Source organism: Aristolochia californica, unplaced genomic scaffold, assembly GCF_029961685.1.
Source record: "Aristolochia californica isolate CCGP_79_NKW_82.1479 unplaced genomic scaffold, dmAriCali1.0.hap1 SCAF_12, whole genome shotgun sequence".
In the NCBI taxonomy this organism is placed as follows: domain Eukaryota; kingdom Viridiplantae; phylum Streptophyta; class Magnoliopsida; order Piperales; family Aristolochiaceae; genus Aristolochia; species Aristolochia californica.
The window spans coordinates 2,226,880-2,244,568 of record NW_027181793.1 but is presented as its reverse complement, the minus strand read 5'-3'; the positions used below and the strand labels follow the sequence as shown (position 1 = coordinate 2,244,568).

Here is a 17,689-nt window from a genome sequence, read left to right as displayed (position 1 = left end):
CCCTGCAGTATGCTTGGCTGGCCAGCAGAGACCCACACCCCCCTCCTACCACCATTGAGCTCCCAGACAACCCCCTACCCCTATGCCTTTGGCAGCCTATTCCATCAACCCCCCACCACTTTGACACCTCTACCCCCCACATGGCACCACATCGATATCAGGACCCCCCTCCCCCTTTGCCACTTGACCCCCTTTTTTCCCACCCTCTAGCCCCCCCTCCCGGGATGGCTACCGGTGCCTCCCTTACCTACACTTCTCAGCCACCCTTATATCACCTGCCCCACCCTCCCACTCCTTTATAACCACCCACCCAACCCCCCTCCTGCAACCAGAACCCCCTTTGAGATCAACCCTCCCTCCCCACAACACCCCCTGGTCTCTACATTTATTGCCCCACCCATTGCTTAGATAGACACCCCTTCCCCGAACCTCACCCCTCCCTAACCCACTTCCCCTCCCATGTCCGACAGTGAGTCCTCATCTGTGACCAGTCAGCCCAGATGCCCCCCTCCCCCTGCTATGGGTTCTTCGCCTCCGATGGCCACTTATCAGCATTGGCGCCGCCCTGCTGCCCGTGTCCACTTTCCTCCTCCTGGGAAATCCAGCTGCCTTCCCTACCAGCCAGGGGATATGGTCCTCAGAGATTCCTGCATTCCTCCGCCGATAGATGGAAACCGGAAATTTTACTTGGCTCTACAGACTGAGCGAGAACAATTCGATGAAGAAACTTGGAATCGTATCTCTGAATTGGCTAGAAGAACGGGCGTGACTTACAGTGATAACCCCTCGGGAGGCAAGACTGCCTCAGGAGTAAGCAAAAAAGGAATAAATGATTGTAATCTCTTGGAATGTAAGAGGAATTGGTTCCTCCCGAATGCGAGCCACTGTTCGGAATCTCCTGTCGAGGAGTCACCCTTCTATTGTGATCCTCTAAGAATCCAATTGTCAAACTCCTTCGGATGCTTTTGTTTATGATCTTTGGGGCTGTAATAACTTGGAATGACTTGCGATTAATGCAAACGGATCCTCCGGAGGTCTTCTCCTGCTTTGGAACTCGTCTGTGGTTGAGGTGTTAGATCATTTGATTGGTTCCCACTCTATAGGAATCAAGCTCCGTGACAGATGCACTGATTTCTCTTGGGGTCTGGCAGGCGTTTAGGGTCCCACCTGATATCGGGAGCATCGCTCTTGGGTTGAGCTTACTGATCTTTTGACCCACTAGCCCACACCATGGCTTTTTACAAGAGATTTCAATGCCATTCGCTTCTGCAATGAGAAGTCTCCACTGCTCCCAGAATTTCCACCACCATGAGGCAGTTCGCAGATTTTATTGGCAGCTTCGAGTTGGAAGAGATTTGCCTCTCTGGCAAGACGTTCACGTGGTCTAATTGGCAGAGGCCTCCCATCCTGTCCAAGATTGATCGCTTCCTTGCCACCAGTGATTGGCTCCAGCTCTACGAGAACACTTGCGGTTCAGTTTTGAGCCTCGGATAGAACCTCTATTACTGATGCTCTTCTTAGTTTTTTTGCAGATCTTTACAAAGAGGAGCGCCATCATCGCCTCCGCTTGACTAGGCTCCATTTCTCTTCGATTTCTCCCACCTTGGCGGTTTTCATTGAGCTGCCCTTCTCGGATTTGGAGATCGAAGATGCGGTATTAGGTTTCCCTTGAGACAAGGCCCCGAGGCCTGACGGGTACAACGGGGAATTTTACAGAATCTGCTAGCCTACCCTGAGATCGGACATTATTTCCATGGTCTGCAATTTTTATATTTGTGGAATCACCTTCATGAGTGTTGGTGCCTCTCTTATTGCCCTGGTACCTAAGAAAGCTAGCGTTGAGCATCCTCATGACTTCAGGCCGTTCAGCCTTGTCTCAAGTCCGTACAAAATCATTGCTCGTATCTTGGCTCGCAATCTAAGGTTATTCTTCCCACCATCATCCACAAGGGTCAGAGTGCATTCATTAGAGGTCGGGACATCCTCGATTCAGCTATGGCTGCTCACGAGATTATCGACCAGTTTGTGAAACTGGGCCTTCCGAGGTTTGTCCTCAAGCTTGATCTCGAGAAGGCCTTTGACCGGGTGAGCTGGTCCCTTCTGGACGACATTATGCAACACATGAGCTTTGGAGATAGATGGAGATTTTGGATTTGCAGTTGCATTTCCTCAGCTTCTTACTCTCTGCTCCTGAATGGCACAGTCTGCGGGTTCTTCCAGGGTTCTAGTGGCATTCGTCAAGGAGACTCCCTCTCCCAACTCCTCTTCAGCATTATTGCTAAGTACCTGTCATATGTGTTCTCCTCTGCTCGTAGTATTGGTTGGCTCGAGGCCCGTTTCTGACCAGAGTTGCTTTGATATTCCCTTGCTCTAGTTTGCGGATGACACTATCTGTTTCGGTGTTGGCACGCTTGATCAAATCTGCAACATTAAGGCCATCCTTGGCTTATTCAAGATCACTTCTGGTCAGAAGGTTAACTGGGGGAAGACAACCATCATGGGCTATTATATTGAGCCTTCCCATCTTCAGCACATGGCAGACACTCTGGGTTGCTCGGTTGCAGTTACCTTTTCTAACTACCTGGGTCTTCCTCTGACCGACTGTCGGCCCTGGATGGGATTATGGGCCCCGGTCATTGAGCGGCTTGAGCGGCGACTGTCGACTTGGAAGGGTAGGATGCTATCTAAGACGGGCAGATTGACTCTCCTCAATTTGTGCCTTGCGGGTATCCCAAACTATTTTCTCTCTTTCCTGCCATGCCCCGCCTCCATCAGTTGGCACATTGACATACTCAAGAGACGCTTCCTATGCGTGACACTGAGACCAAGTTCTGTTACCACCTTGTCAGTTGGGATGATGTTTGTATGCCGAAGCCCTTGGGCGGTCTTGGGATCAGATGCACCAAGGAAATGGGTAAGGCCTTGCTCCTTAAATGGTTTTGGAAACTCAACTCCCCCTCTGGAGCCTCTTGGAAGCCTATGGTGGCCTCTTAAGCTTCGGCGTCTTGGTGATAGATGGATAACTGATGGCAGTAGACACCACCTCTGTCCTATCTGGAAGGCCATGTTTCATCTGTTTGCCACATTTCATGATGCTATGAGGTTCTCTATGAATAGCGATGGGATGAGTATCAAAAGGAGAAACGAAAACAACAGGAGAAGTAGGAGTATCAGAATCACTGACCCTAGAATTAGTGGACAAAACAGTTGAATGGTAGCCAGTGCAGAGGAGGGAAGATGTGGTGGCTACTCTGGCGGTTGGAAAAAATGCTGGTCTAATGGTTCAAGTGGTCGGGTATCCCTATAGACTTCTCAAACCCTAGAGGAGGAGCCTTAAAATAGAATTGACTTTTCTTCAAAGAAGATCAAATTGAATCTCTTCCACGAACTGGATGCCCAAATTGAATTGGATGACTTTTTTTTTTTGAAAAAGGTGTGAATATATTACTGAGAGAGAAAAAATACAAACCATACTAAACAGGACCTTCCTCCACAACAAGCCGTTGGAGAAAAACACTTGTTTTAGCTCGACTATCTGCCAAGTGATTTGCGGATCTAGGAATATAATTCTACTTACATCGTATTTGGGAAATTAAAGTACATATATCATAAAAAAATCCCAATGCCGCCATGGGGGTTTGCATGTCTTCTTACACCAACTGATAACAACTTGAGAATCGCCTTCGACAAATAAAGGTCCTTCCATTCTCTGATGAAACAACTTCAGGCCATTGAACAACCTAGATAACTTGGCTGTTGTTGAGTCTGATGTGCCTAGTGGCCCGCAAAAAGAGAGGAGCAATTTTCCTTTGTCGTCATGGATGACCCCCACATATCCAGCTAACCCCGGACAACCTAACGCACTTCCATCAAAGTTTAGTTTAAAAAATCCAGCCGGAGGAAGAGACCAAGTCTCCATAGTCCGGAGGGGGGGATAGGACAATTTTGCAACAATATCCCAATTCTCACGAAGAATGATCCCTCCAAGACTTTTGAATTCTTTTCTCATCCGAATCCAAGAGGTGACTTGCCCCACAATCTGATTGCAGAGAATGTAGTCAGGAAGGGATTTATTATTAAACCTTCTGTTTTTCCGTTCTTTCCAAAGGCCCCAGATAATGTGACCGACGCTGCAGAAGGTTAATAACTTTCCAATTTTAGGGAGATTAACCTTTGTAATCGTGTGGATTGTAGAAACGAGATTTTGGGATGAGCAATAGTGCAAACCAATTTTGTTGATGAGATTTGTCCATACTGAGTGCGCATAATTACAATGCAAAAGTACATGATCCGCAGTTTCAGTGGAGGACATGCAGAACGGGCAAAGAGGATCCAAAACGTGCGTTCCCCGACGAATTAGCGCATCCGATGTTAGGAAGATCCTGAGAAGGGGGATAAGGCTTTTCGAGAGTGGAGCCATGTAGCAATATTTCTTGAGATAATTTCAATGACTCTTTCTTGAGAATTGAACTTGGCACTGAATCTCCTTTGGTTGTGCTCTAACCAGAGACCCCAAGAAATGAAAAGCTGAGCAAGCCGAGATCATCATTCTCCCAAGACCGGGGACGCAATCCCTGCAAGCATTTGACAGGCTATGGGAAGATCTGCAAGAAAGCAGAACTGGAATTCAATCGACGTCCAAATCTCCCACGAGAAAGGGCATAGGAGGACCTGGTGGCTAACAGTATACTCGACGACATGGCAAAAAGGGCAAATGGGGTCCACCCCAACCTTGCCACGCTTTCTGAGATTGTCAGCAGAGAGGATTTTGTTGAGGTAGACGCTCCACATGAAGAAATTTACTTTTGGGGGGGCGCTGAGATGCCATGTGAATTTCACTGCATGCCTGAAGCTGTGAGCGAGCCAACCTCAAATAACAAAGGCAGAGGAAACTGAAAATGAGCCACTCTTATCTAGCAACCAAATTAATTTATCAGATCTGCTAGCCTGAATCTTGGTCGGCTGTATGGCTTCCAAAAGGCGACTGGCTTCTAGAGCCTCAAGATCCGATAGACCCCGGCGAAGGTGAATGTTCCATCCCCCATTACTGGTGACTTCAGCAATTGTACTTCTCCTCAGTCTGGAAATTCTGAAGAGGTTCGGAAAAGAGTTCGGAAGAGGCATATCGCCCGACCACCAGTCTTCCAGGAATCTAATAGTTTGACCATTACCCACACAAAATCGGATAGCCGAGGAGAAAATTGGGATAAGAGTTGAATCTCCAAATCCATTTTAGGAGTAGGGCACAATTCATGTCTCTGCCTCCAAGAGTCTTTGGAAGGTAGACCTCCTCCCAACTGACCAAATGGTACTTGTACTCTGAGTTGATTCCTCTCCAAAGAAAACACTTCTTCATCTTATCCAACTGCAGACAAACAGAGACAGGACAAGGCAAGCAAGATAAATAATGATTTGGGATGCCTGCAATGCTTGATTTTAGAAGGGTGCCTTCCTGTCTTGCCAAGTAATTGACCCTTCTAGGTGGCAAGGCGCATCTCCATCTTTTCAATTACTGGAGTCCAGAGGTCTTTGCAAATGCGTCTCAAAAACAGGGGAAGACTGAGGTAAGTGCAGGGGGTGGATGAAACTGTGCAACCGAGAACCTCAGCCATTTCCGAGAGGAGTTTGGGTTAATATTGAACCCAATCAAGGAGGTTTTCCCCCAATTTACCTTCTGTCTTGAGCAAATCTTGAAGAGCCCAAGAACCACCTTAATTCTTCTGATGTTGTCCATTGTTCCTGCTCTGAATATCAAAGTGTCATCCGCATATTGGAGGATAGGGATATTAAAAGCCGAGTTGGTTATAATGAAGTAAACGTCATTCTTATAAATTAAGTAATTTTTTTTAAAATAATAAAAAGGTGGGTGAAGCTATAGTTTTTTTTTTTTTTGAATGAGGATGTATAAATTATTAAGAGAGGAAAATAGTACAATACCTAGCTAAAAGGGCCTTCCTCCACAACAAGGTGTTGGAGTGAAACACCCAATTTAGCTGGAGTGTCAGCTAGATGATTAGCTGACTTAGGAATGTGCTTCTAATTATAGTTCAAAAGTGAAATTAAATTACATATATCAAAAAACATATCCCAATGCCGCCAGGGGGGAGGGGTTGACTTCGATCACCAGTTAATGACTACTTTAGAATCGCGTTCAATGCAGAGAGGTCCCACTAAATGGCGATGGAAGATCTGCAACCCATTAAGTAAACCGGAGAGTTCAGCAGTGGTAGAATTGAAGTTTCCAATTGGCCCAGCGAAGGCGAAAAGTAAACTACCATTACAATCATGGGTGAAGCTATAGTTGGTTAGACCTGAGTCCCACCTCCTTTCTCTCTCTCTCTCTATCTCTATATATGTATAAGAAAAAAAGGAGTATGGACCTAAGTCCATCTAAGGTATTTAGTTCAACCATTCAAGTTTACATTGGATGATGTAAAGCTTAATTTTTTCTTAATTTATGCATTCATGATTGAAAATTTATTTTTTGTGTTTCTTATTTTTATAACTTTTAATGACAAAATGGAGGTAAGGGCATTACTGGAAATATTATTGAGTAAATGACATTCTTGTAAAGATACTTCTTTAAGAAAGAAAATTTTGGCTGAATTTGAATCTAGCCTCCTTTCCTCCTCTCTCTTTACTCTTTATATATATATATATATATGTGTGTGTGTGTGTGTGTGTGTGTGTGTGTGTGTGTATGTGTGTGTGTGTGTGTGTGTCCTTGATTTTTTTGAAGTATTTGTGTCTTTTGACCTTTCCGTAAGATGCATTTGATGTACCTTGTCACCGCAAAAATTAGTTATGTTGACTTGACTGACTTATGGCTAAGAAATCATGATTTTTTCCCAGGTTTCTAATCAGTTAAATAGATTATACCTTAAGTTTATCAAGCGGAACCCAGGCTACGATGGAAAGGTATTTCTTTTTCTTTTTTCAACCCCCAACAATGCTCAATTCTATAATTCAACAAAGAACCTCTCATTTAGTAGAATTTTGTAAATCATTGTCCAGTACACGATGTTGCATTTCCTCTGGCCAAGATGCCCAATATTTTTGAGGACACATTAGAAATATATCAAATTGATTCTTTTTAATGAATTGATCAGATTTGCAACTTCGAGTATGGAGTTTGTAGGGATTGAATCAGAAATGGTTATCTATATCATTTATTTAATTTGTAACCTTTTGTAGATCTGATCAGAGAACTAAATGGGCTTGCATTTGTGGCAGGTTTCTATCTATGGCCATTCTTTAGGAAGTGTGCTCTCTTATGATATTCTTTGCCACCAAGAGAGTTTGTCATCTCCATTCCCCATGGAATCCATGTATAAGAAACTTTGGAAAGGAAATGAACCCCAAACTGATGAAGTCAATCAGTTTGCTGAATCTACACTTCCCACACATTTAGGATCTAAAACAGCTAGTATAAATGGTGGGGCTTCTATGGAGTCAAATCCTATTCCATGTTCCCAGCCAACTGTTTTTGAGGAAGAACAGGCAAACAATTCATTTCAGGTTGTGGGATATCCTTCTATATTTGATGGGGCAATGCCATAAAGGCTAGCTTTTCATGCTTACAGCAATTAACTGACTCTCTTTCTGCAGATTGCTACAGATTCTCATCAGTTAATTGACATTCCACCAGAGGATGACAGGTGTCACTCCGTTGGACATTCCAGCCCCCACTCTCTCCAAGGTTGTTTGAGTTCGGACTTGGGAACAAATGTGGAATGTCAAAATCCAGATGGAGGTGAAAATGTAGTGGATGATGGCATGTCAAAGGATGATGAGAACAAGAACAAGCAGATCTCCTTGTTGAGAGATGAGGTAAAGCTAATAGTGTTGACAATTTCCCTTTCTTTTCCAATTCTATTATTGCCATTGTTTTTGTTATTGTTGTTGTTGTGTTCATTTTCGTCTTCCTCTTATTATATTTATTGTTATATGATGGGTTCTAAATGGTCAGGTGAAATTTTTTATTTGTTCTTTTCTTTTTCTTTTTCCACTGTGTGGATGACTCTGTTGTAGTATACAGGTGAATTTTCTAAAGGAAAAAATTGCAAAACTAGAATCAATTAGTAGCTCTTCTGTGTCAATTAGAGGTAAGGACTTCTCTGTTCAGGAATTGGATCAAGATACCAATTATTTATTCTGTTAAACTAGAGGTTGTGATGTGACTCTGCCTGTGCTCACTGGAATAGGTAAGCCTGAACAATCTCTCAGGACTGAATACTTACAAAATCAGGATAAACCCAAGAAGGGCTACACCCCATACATCAAGTACACAAAGCTTGAATTCAAGGTAGAGAGCTTCAAAATCTTCTGCTCTTTGCTATCTTTTTGTTCATGTTAAATGCTTTAACACTAAATGGCAGTCTACTTTTGGCATCATTTTTTTATATATCTCTTTCAGGTTGACACATTTTTTGCTGTTGGTTCACCTCTTGGTGTCTTTCTTGCTCTCCGAAATATTCGAATAGGGATAGGTATGTTTGGTTTATTGCACAAATCTTCTTCTTGCCTTTGTGTTGCTCTGTGACAATGAAAAAATAATCTCTTTATGAGTTCTGACATTACATTTAAAAAAACAAAAACGTTTCTGGCATTATGCGCGGTACATCAAATTATGTGATTGCCCTTTGGGTCAAGGATCAAATAAACAATACATATGAGTAAATTACTGCTAAAACTTTTAACATATGTAACAAAAAAAAATAGTTGAGTTAGGGAGGAATTGTGTTTTTAATTTTTATTTTTATTTTTCATGACAGATAGGTATTGTGTTACTTGATTAGAGGTTTATTATAAACTGTTTAAATTTTTGGGATGAAATTCAGCATCCATAATTTGGATGGTCTTTGTACCTCATGACATTCAGGTGAAATTCTTATCTTTTTCTGCACATTTCCCTTTCTCTCTCTCTGCGCACATGTTATCGATAATATCTACTGCATCCCTTGTTTCTTGGATAGCTTAGATTTTCATTTATATCTTTTGAGGGCAGTAGGCCTCTATGAATCTTATATCACTTTCATTTGTCCTCTTTTTCTGAATTCTAATGCTGTCATTCTAGGCAGAGGACAAGAGTACTGGAAGGATGAAAAAATAAAGGAAGAAATGCCAGCTTGTTGTCGGATGTTTAATATCTTTCACCCCTTTGATCCTGTGGCCTACAGGTTTGTTACTTGTTCATCATGCATGAATATGTGACTTATTGTATGTTGCATGTTGTGAAAGTGTGATTTAATGCTTATTGCATGCTGTGGAAGTGTTACTTAATACATGTTGCGTGCTGTGCCCTTTGACTAAAATGTACCACATGGGGGGGTTTCTAGTGTAAGGTATTGGTTCAGATCTCACCAGGGTAAGGGGTTTCAACATTTGAACAAAAATCCATTAGGATCTTCTTGTCATCAGTGGGCTCAACGATCACCAGCTACAAAATGGGAATCACGAGCATCTGATTTGTTGTTTCTATCATGGTGATAAAATGGGAAATAAAATCTCTGATATTGCTGCCTCTGCTACTGGTTATAAGCTTGTTCCTCGTAAAGCTAACAGTTTAGTAGGTCAAAAAGCCAATGATGGAATAAACCGAAGGCATATTTTCTTAGGGAACTTCCTTCCTCTATAAACTAAGGACTATGTCCCCATGTATGATGTTTCTTGTATGACAAGTATTATGAATGCAAGCCAATCACCATTTTCTGAAAAAAGAAAAATAAGAATAGGTGGGGAAATAAGTAAAATGGAAATGGAAATGGTAACACATGAAAAAACCTACTAATAGATGCAAGATCAAGGAAAAAATTCTGTAATGTTAACATTGAAATAAATTGTTGGGATACTTCTGATACAAGTATCTAAGTTTGGAACTGATGAAATGCCAAGTGAAATTTTACACAAGTACAAAAAGTAAAGATTTAATAATTTGGAATTGGACCTATTCCATCCCAAAAGTAACTAGAAGTTGGGAGGCTCTGTGCCAAGTAATAAGGCTTTTTTTGTACTAGAAATTTCAAGCCTTTTTTTTTTTGAAAAACCAGTGATCCCAGGATTGTCGAGAGAAGAGCCATTAAAATTCAACTTTAGGTAACCAACTTTAGGGGGAGTCCACTCCCACATGACTTGGACCTTGGTCCCAATGTGCATCATTGCCAAATTGCTCCAGTTTTCACGGATAGAAGTACCCTCGAAGGAGGAAAAAGACTTCTTAGTCATAAGCCAAGTGGAGATTTGACTTGACACTCTGTCTACGACTCTTACTGCTGATTCACTTTTGCATCGAACTACCTTCGGTTGCGTTTATTCTAAAGCCCCCACGGAACGAAACTGGCACAGGCCGAGATCATCACTTTTCCGAGACCAGGAAGGGGGTAGCCCATGAGGCCCATGAACATCTTGCTGAAAGAAATCAGATCAGCTGATATGTAGAATTGCAGCCCCAACTTGCAGAGAACGGAAGTCCACACATTCCACCAGAAGGAGCACTGTAGCAGAATATGACTGATGGTTTCAACCTCAATGTTGCAAAAAGGGCAGAGGGGGTCGATAGATGGGTGACCCCTTCTTCTAAGCACGTCTGCCTTGAGAATCTTACTTTGGCAGGCACTTCACATGAAATTTTTTATCTTTGGTGGTGCACAGAGACGCCAAGCAAAGTATATCTCATGCTCCCTTTGAATCGAATCCTAGCCATTAATGTATCTGTATGCAGATGAAACTGAGAAAGTGCCGCTTTTGTCAGGCCACCAAATGAGCTTGTCTGCCTCGGAAGGTCTTATTTTGACATAATTTAAAGAATCCATCAAGCAGCTTGCTTCCAAAGCCTCCGTGTCGGAGAGAACCCTTTTGGGATGTAGGCTTAGACCACCCCCCTCAAAAGCATTAGCTACTGATATCTCCCTTTGTGTAGAGAGGAGGAATATATTTCTAAAAGAGATCTGTAAAGGTTCCTGCCCCGTCCACCAATCATCCCAAAATTTAATGGATCTACTGTTCCCAACAAAAAATCTACTGGCAAAGGAATTTTTTTGAAGAAGTAAGTATAGTGATCTCCATATTGAGGATAGGCCTTCCTGGTTACCACCTGACATCCACAATGTAGAATTCCAACCAATCTTGACAAGAACCATTTCCTTTCAACGGTTAGAAGAAATTGTGTTGAACTTCTATATCCATTTTAAGAGGAGAACTTGGTTCATTTCCTTTGATTTCCTAATCCCCAGCTCTCCTAATCTCTTTGGTAGACAAACTTCATCCAATTTGACCAAATAATATTTAAATGCATCGCTCAATCCCTTCTAGAGGAACCTTCTTTTTAGCTTATCCATGATTTTACATACTGAAGAGGGGCAAGGGATAAAGGATAAAGCATAATTCGGGATGCCTGCAATACAAGACTTAAGGAGGATGAGCCTTCCAGCTTTGTTGAGTAAACGCCCTTTCCAGGTTGCTAATCGGGACTCAATCTTTTCAACCACCGGATTTCATAGACTTTGGGATATGCGGCCATTGAATAGGGGGAGACCAAGGTAAGTTGCTGGGAGGCTAGTTGTTGTACAACATAATATATTAGCCATCTCTACAAGGAGCTCCGGGCCAACGTTGAATCCCATGAGAGATGTTTTCTCCCAATTAACTTTTTGCCGCCCAGTGGCTAATTCAAAAAGGCCCAAAACCGCTTTGATCCTTTTAGCTACTTCTATATTTCCGATTCCAAATATGATGGTTAGGGGTGGCATCGAGCCGAGCCGAGCCCGAACCTGCTTATGTTCGAGCCGAGCTTGATTTAAATATTTCGAGCCAAGCTTCGAGCCGAGCCTCGTCTCGAGCCTAAAATTGTTATCGAGCTCGAGCCCAACGAGTTCGAGCCGAGCTTCGAGCCTCAACATACATTTAAAACTTTTCAAAAAATATATATCGCATAAAATGTATATAAAATTATGCATACATTTTACATAAAATTGGGTATGACCTATACATAAAATTGGGCATAACCTATATATATATATATAATACGTATATAAGATTGGGCATAACCTCTACTTAAAATTGAGCATAATCTATATATATATATATAATATTTGTATAAAATTCGGCATGACCTCTATTTAAAATTGGGCATAATCAATATACATAATACCTGCATAAACACCATAAACACTCCATAAAATTGTCTATACATTCCATAAACACTCCATAAAATAGTCTAAACACTCCATACACTGCATAACATTATAAATAAACTCCATACCATAATCAAACACAACAAAATTAAATGAAATATCACTATCAATTTACAATCACCCAAATAAAAACTATAAATCCTTTAAATAAAATCCTATTACTATTAGAGACTTACTAGAAAATTACAAGAAATATTTTAAATTTTTCTTAGGAAAGTTAAATGAACCTCTTATTGCCTTTTCTAAGGAAATAAATAAAAAATAATAATTAATCTAATATATTATTATACTTATCGATAAATTTTTAATCACATAAAATGTCAAACACAAAATTGCTATGAAAATTGCCTCATGCTCAAAGTATTATATCTTCAACTGTCAAATACTTATTCAAAATTTTTCTATATGGTTTTCTAACCCATCTTGGCAAGAAAATTTTACTTAGAAAATTATATGATTTTTTAAAAAGAATTTATAATTAGAAAAATATTTTGAAAAAACATGAGGCACTAATGGTCCCTATATTTCTACTAAAAATGTCTTTTCAATATTTATTAAAAAACCATTAATAGTCTCTAGAAATGTATTTCTACTAAAATATCTTTTCAATTTCTTTAAGAGCCATGAGGAAGGGACAAAGTTTTTTTTTTTTTCCTTGTTTATGATCTCGCACGTAGGGGTGGCTTTGAATAAATTATATATAAAATTATGCATACATTTTAAAAAAATATAATGATAGGGGAGGTTCAGGATTGAATTTCAATAATGGATTAAAATGCACCAATATTAATCTTTTTTACTCCAATTGTTGTCTAGCTTGTTTTGTAATTTTTGAATCTGGCCATAATTTATTATGGCCTCCTTAGTGCCCCTAGATGAAAATTTATATTCTAGGAAAAACTAAAAATATTTTTCCTATAATAAATATTCCCAAAAAAACCTTTAAATAAAATCTTATTACTATTAGTGACTTATTAGAAAATTACAAGAAATATTTTAAAATTTTCTTAGAAAAGTTAAATGCACCTTTTATTGTCTCTTCTAGGGAAATAAATAAAAATTAATAATCAATCTAATATATTATTATACTTATCGATAAATTTTTAATTAAATAAAATATCAAACACAAAATTACAATGAAAATTGCTTCATGCTAAAATTATTACAACATTAACTGTTAAATACTTATTCAAAAATTTTCTATACAGTTTTTTGCCCCATCTTGGTACGAAAATCTTACTTAGAAAATTATATGATTTTTAATAAAAAATTTCAATTATAAAAATGTTTAAAAAAAATGAGACACTAATAGTTTATAGAAACTTATTTCTATAAAATTTATTTTTAATTTTTTCGAGAGGAGAATTTTTTTTTTTACTTAATGATCTCGCACGTGCAAGATCATCTTCGCGCAGGGGAGGGGGAGATTATTTCTCCCCTGAACTTAGATTCTGGTTTTCTGCCGAGATGACGCGGAGGGAAGGGGGTTACGGCGCCGGGGAGGACCTGTCGTCGGGGATGACGACTGCGACGGAGGGGGCGACAACGGAAGCCGCGGAGACAAAAACAGAGGCGACGGCGATGAGAGGAAGAAATTGAACGGACGGCCACAAAGGCGGCCGACGAGCAGCTGCGATGGCGGTAGAAGCGGCGACAACAGCCGACGGGAGGGGCTCGGCGGTGACAAGGGGAGGAAAATTCCCCCCCGCTCCCGATCCCGATATCGATACCAATCCCGACTCACCTCGAGCCGGCTCGCGAGCCGACGGACCGAACTTGGCTTCGGTCGAGCTCGGCTCGTTAAGGTAAACGAGCCGATTTCGGTGCTCGAGCTTGGCTCAAACTCGATAGATAACGAATTGAACCGAGCCGAACTCGAGCCGGCTCGGTTTGAAGCCACCCCTAATGATGGTATCATCCAAATATTGAAGTATGGGGATATTAAAAGCCTGCTGGGGACTAGTTGGAGGGAGTCATCCAATATTTATAGCTGAATATAACATGCTCTCCTCTTTGTAATTTCTGTATTTCACTTGTTTATATATATACATATCCTTTTCAAAAAAAAAAATATTGAATAAGAGCGGGGAGAGTAAGTCACCCTGTCTGATCCCCCTGGTCCCTTTGAAATACCCACAGACTGAGCCATTGAGGATGAGAGAGTAGGAAGCCGAGCCCACGCAACTTCTACTCCAAAATTTCCTTTTTTTGCCGAAACACGTTTTTTCCATTATCTCATCAAGCAGGATCCAATTAACTCTATTGAAAGCTTTTTCCAGATCGAGCTTTAGGGCAATTCTCAGGTCCTTGTTACGGCGGAAGTGATCAATAAGCCAAGTAATAAGCTTGGATACATCTAAACCAGTGAATCATGTAGGGTTATTCACCAACTTTACCTTTCATTGGCAAACTACTAGTACGAGTTGTGGAGTACATCTACAAGGTATATAAATGTGCGGGTTTTATTTTCCAACAACGCTTCTCACATCCTGGCCTAAATTTCTGACCCAGGTGAGGTGTAGAGAACATGCAGATTGTGCAAAAGAAACAACAATGCCGAGCTTAGATTGCTTTGAAAAAATGTGGAATCGGGCTTGTTCCATCCAGAATAACTAAATTGGAATTAGGATACATTTTGCAACCAATAAATATAGGATCAGGACTTCTGCCCACTTACAGAAAAAAAAAGAAATCCAAAGGCACTTGTTTCTAATTTTGAAAATTGTCTTTGGAGGAATTTGTCTTCTTTTTTTGAAAATGATATATATATATATTAACATGAAAAAACTTATGAAGGAAGAGGGAGAAAATCCTTAACAACAAGAGATTACGGGGTCGCTCCTTGCTTGACAAGAACATCTGCTGCTGAATTTGCAGATCTCGAAATGTGAGACCAAATACAAGAAAAGAGTGAAGCAATTTCTATAATCTCCCGAAAGATGTCCCAGTGGTGCCACTGGGGAGGAGATGCACAATCACACCAACCAATAACCACCTTCGAGTCCTCTTCAATGTGAAGGGGGCCACTGCAATTGTCTCTAAAAACGTGAAACCCATTAAGGAGGCTGTGGAGCTCAACCGACGTAGAATCAGAAATGCCTAATGGGCCAGCATACGAGAAACATTGATTGCCGGATCGATCCAAAATAACTCCCCCAAAGTCAACAATTCTGGGATTATCGAGAGAGAGCCATCAAAGTTCAACTTTAGAGAACTAGGCTTATGAGGAGTCCATTCCTGCATGACTTGGACCTTGGTCCCAATATGCATCATTGCCAAGTTGCTCCACTTTTCACGGATAGAGGTACCCACAAAGGAGGAAAAGGGCTTCTTAGTCAGAAGCCAAGCGGAGATTTGGCCCGACATCCGGTCCGCGATTCTTATTGTTGATTCACTTTTGGCATCAAAACGCCTTCGGTTGCGTTCATTCCAAATCACCTATGGAATGAAACCAACACATGTGGAGATCATCAATTTTTCGAGACCAGGAAGGGGAGTACCAATGAGCAACTTGCTAAAGGAGATCAGATCTACCGTCATACAGAATTGCAGCCCTGTCTTACAAAGAATGGAAGTCCACACAATCCACGAGAAAGAACACTGTAGCAGGATGTGACTAGTGGTTTCGACTTTTGTGTTGCAGAACGGCTAGAGGGGGGTTGATAGATGGGTGGCCCCTTCTTCTAAGCGCATCTACTGTGAGAATCTTTCTTTGGCAAGCGCTCCACATGAAGAATTTTATCTTTGGCGGTGCACAAAGATGCCATACAAAGTATTTCTCATGCTCCCTCCCAGCTTTGCTGAGCAAACGCTCCTTCCAGGTTGCAAGTCGGGACTCAATCTTTTCCACCACAAGATTCCATAGACTTTGGTTTATGCGACCATTGAATAGGGGGAGTCCTAGGTAAGTTGTTGGGAGGTTAGTTGTTGTATAGCCAAAGATATTTGCCATCTCAGCAAGGAGCTTAGGTCTAACGTGGAACCCCATGAGTGATGTTTTCCCCCAATTAACTTTTTGCCTTGAGGCTAATTCAAAGAGTCCCAAGACTGTTTTGATCCTTCTAGCTCCTTCCATATTTCTGATTCCAAAGATGATGGTATCATCCGCATACTAGAGGATGGGGATATAAAAGCCTGTTAGAGACTAGTAGGGGGGAGCCATCCAAGATTAACACCCGAGTAAAACATTGAGGAGAGGAATTCTGCTACCATGTTGAACAAAAACGGAGATAGCAGATCACCCTGTTTGATCCCTCTGGTCCCTTTTGAAATACCCACAGACTGAGCCATTGAGAATGAGTGAGTAAGAAGCTGAGCCCACGCAACTTTTGATCCAAAATCTCCATTTTTCACTAAAACCCATTTTTTCCATTATCTCATCAAGCATGATCCAATTTACTCTATCGAAAGCTTGTTCCAGATCGAGCTTGAGGGCGATTCTCGGATCCTTGTTATAGTAGAAGTGATCAATAAGCTCATGTGCTGCCATTGTGGAGTCTAAGATCTCTCTCCCCTTGAGGAAAGCACCTTGCCCTCTGTGGATGATGATCGGGGGAAAAACCTTTAATCGATGTGCCAAAATTCTAGCAATGATTTTGTAGGCACTCGTAACAAGACTGATTGGTCGGAAGTCTTCTGGTTTCTCAACACTGGCTTTCTTTGGAACCAAAGTGATAAAAGATGCGCCGATGCTGTGGAAGGTGATGCCATTCTTAAAGAAACCATGTATCATTGCTATGCTATCCTCCTTGAGCAGTGACCAGAACCTTTTTAAAAAGTCTCCATTAAAACTGTTGAATTATGGAAAAGAGAAATACTTCATTGACTTAATGTAATTTGAGTACGTGAACCCTTATTTATAATAGAGGAAAGTAGAAGAGTCCAATTACAATTAAACTACCCTTGTCCCAATTACACCCAAACTTTAACACTTCAAGATAAGTCCTAGCATAATTAAATAACTCAGCATAAATAGAAGACTAACATAACTAAAACACCTCCAAAGCTTATAGCCCAGACAACACGACTTCTCATGCCGTCGGCCTCATCTCGAGCTAGCTTCATTCAAAGAAGGATTTTGCCACTCTATCGGGGGTTCCCCTTCGGGAAAATTGGAATTTGATGGCTCACATGTTTGGCCATAGCAGAGCTCCTAGAATGGCTATCTGGGGTCCTCCCCCTTGCGACTGCATAAAACTGAATTTTGATGGTAGTGCTATTGGATGTCCTGGTCCATCAGGAGCAGGTGGTATATTCAGAGGTCACAATGGAGACCCCATTCTTTCTTATGCTGGTCCGGTGGGCATTGCCGATTCTAATACTGCTGAAGTTAGTGCTCTGCTGTTCGGCCTCCAAATCTTCAGGGATCGTCTCCATGCCAAGTTAATCATTGAAGGCGACTCGAAGACGGTTATTAGTTGGTGTTCCAAAGACAGCCTCCCCCCTTGGCGCCACTGGCCCATCACTGATAGTATTGCTGACATTGTATCTTCTTTGCA

The 17,689-nt window shown here is 41.3% G+C and overlaps 1 protein-coding gene across 1 annotated transcript in view; it reads left to right on the top strand.

The window, feature by feature from the left end:
* Positions 1-17,689, top strand: part of LOC137945446 (phospholipase SGR2) — a 73,817-nt gene that overhangs the window by 13,862 nt on the left and 42,266 nt on the right. The window contains exons 9-15 of the mRNA XM_068791340.1: positions 6,853-6,918; positions 7,234-7,518; positions 7,609-7,830; positions 8,039-8,105; positions 8,205-8,305; positions 8,417-8,489; positions 9,077-9,179. Coding sequence (XP_068647441.1) covers positions 6,853-6,918; positions 7,234-7,518; positions 7,609-7,830; positions 8,039-8,105; positions 8,205-8,305; positions 8,417-8,489; positions 9,077-9,179 — 917 coding nt within the window. The remainder of the gene's footprint in view (positions 1-6,852; positions 6,919-7,233; positions 7,519-7,608; positions 7,831-8,038; positions 8,106-8,204; positions 8,306-8,416; positions 8,490-9,076; positions 9,180-17,689) is intronic.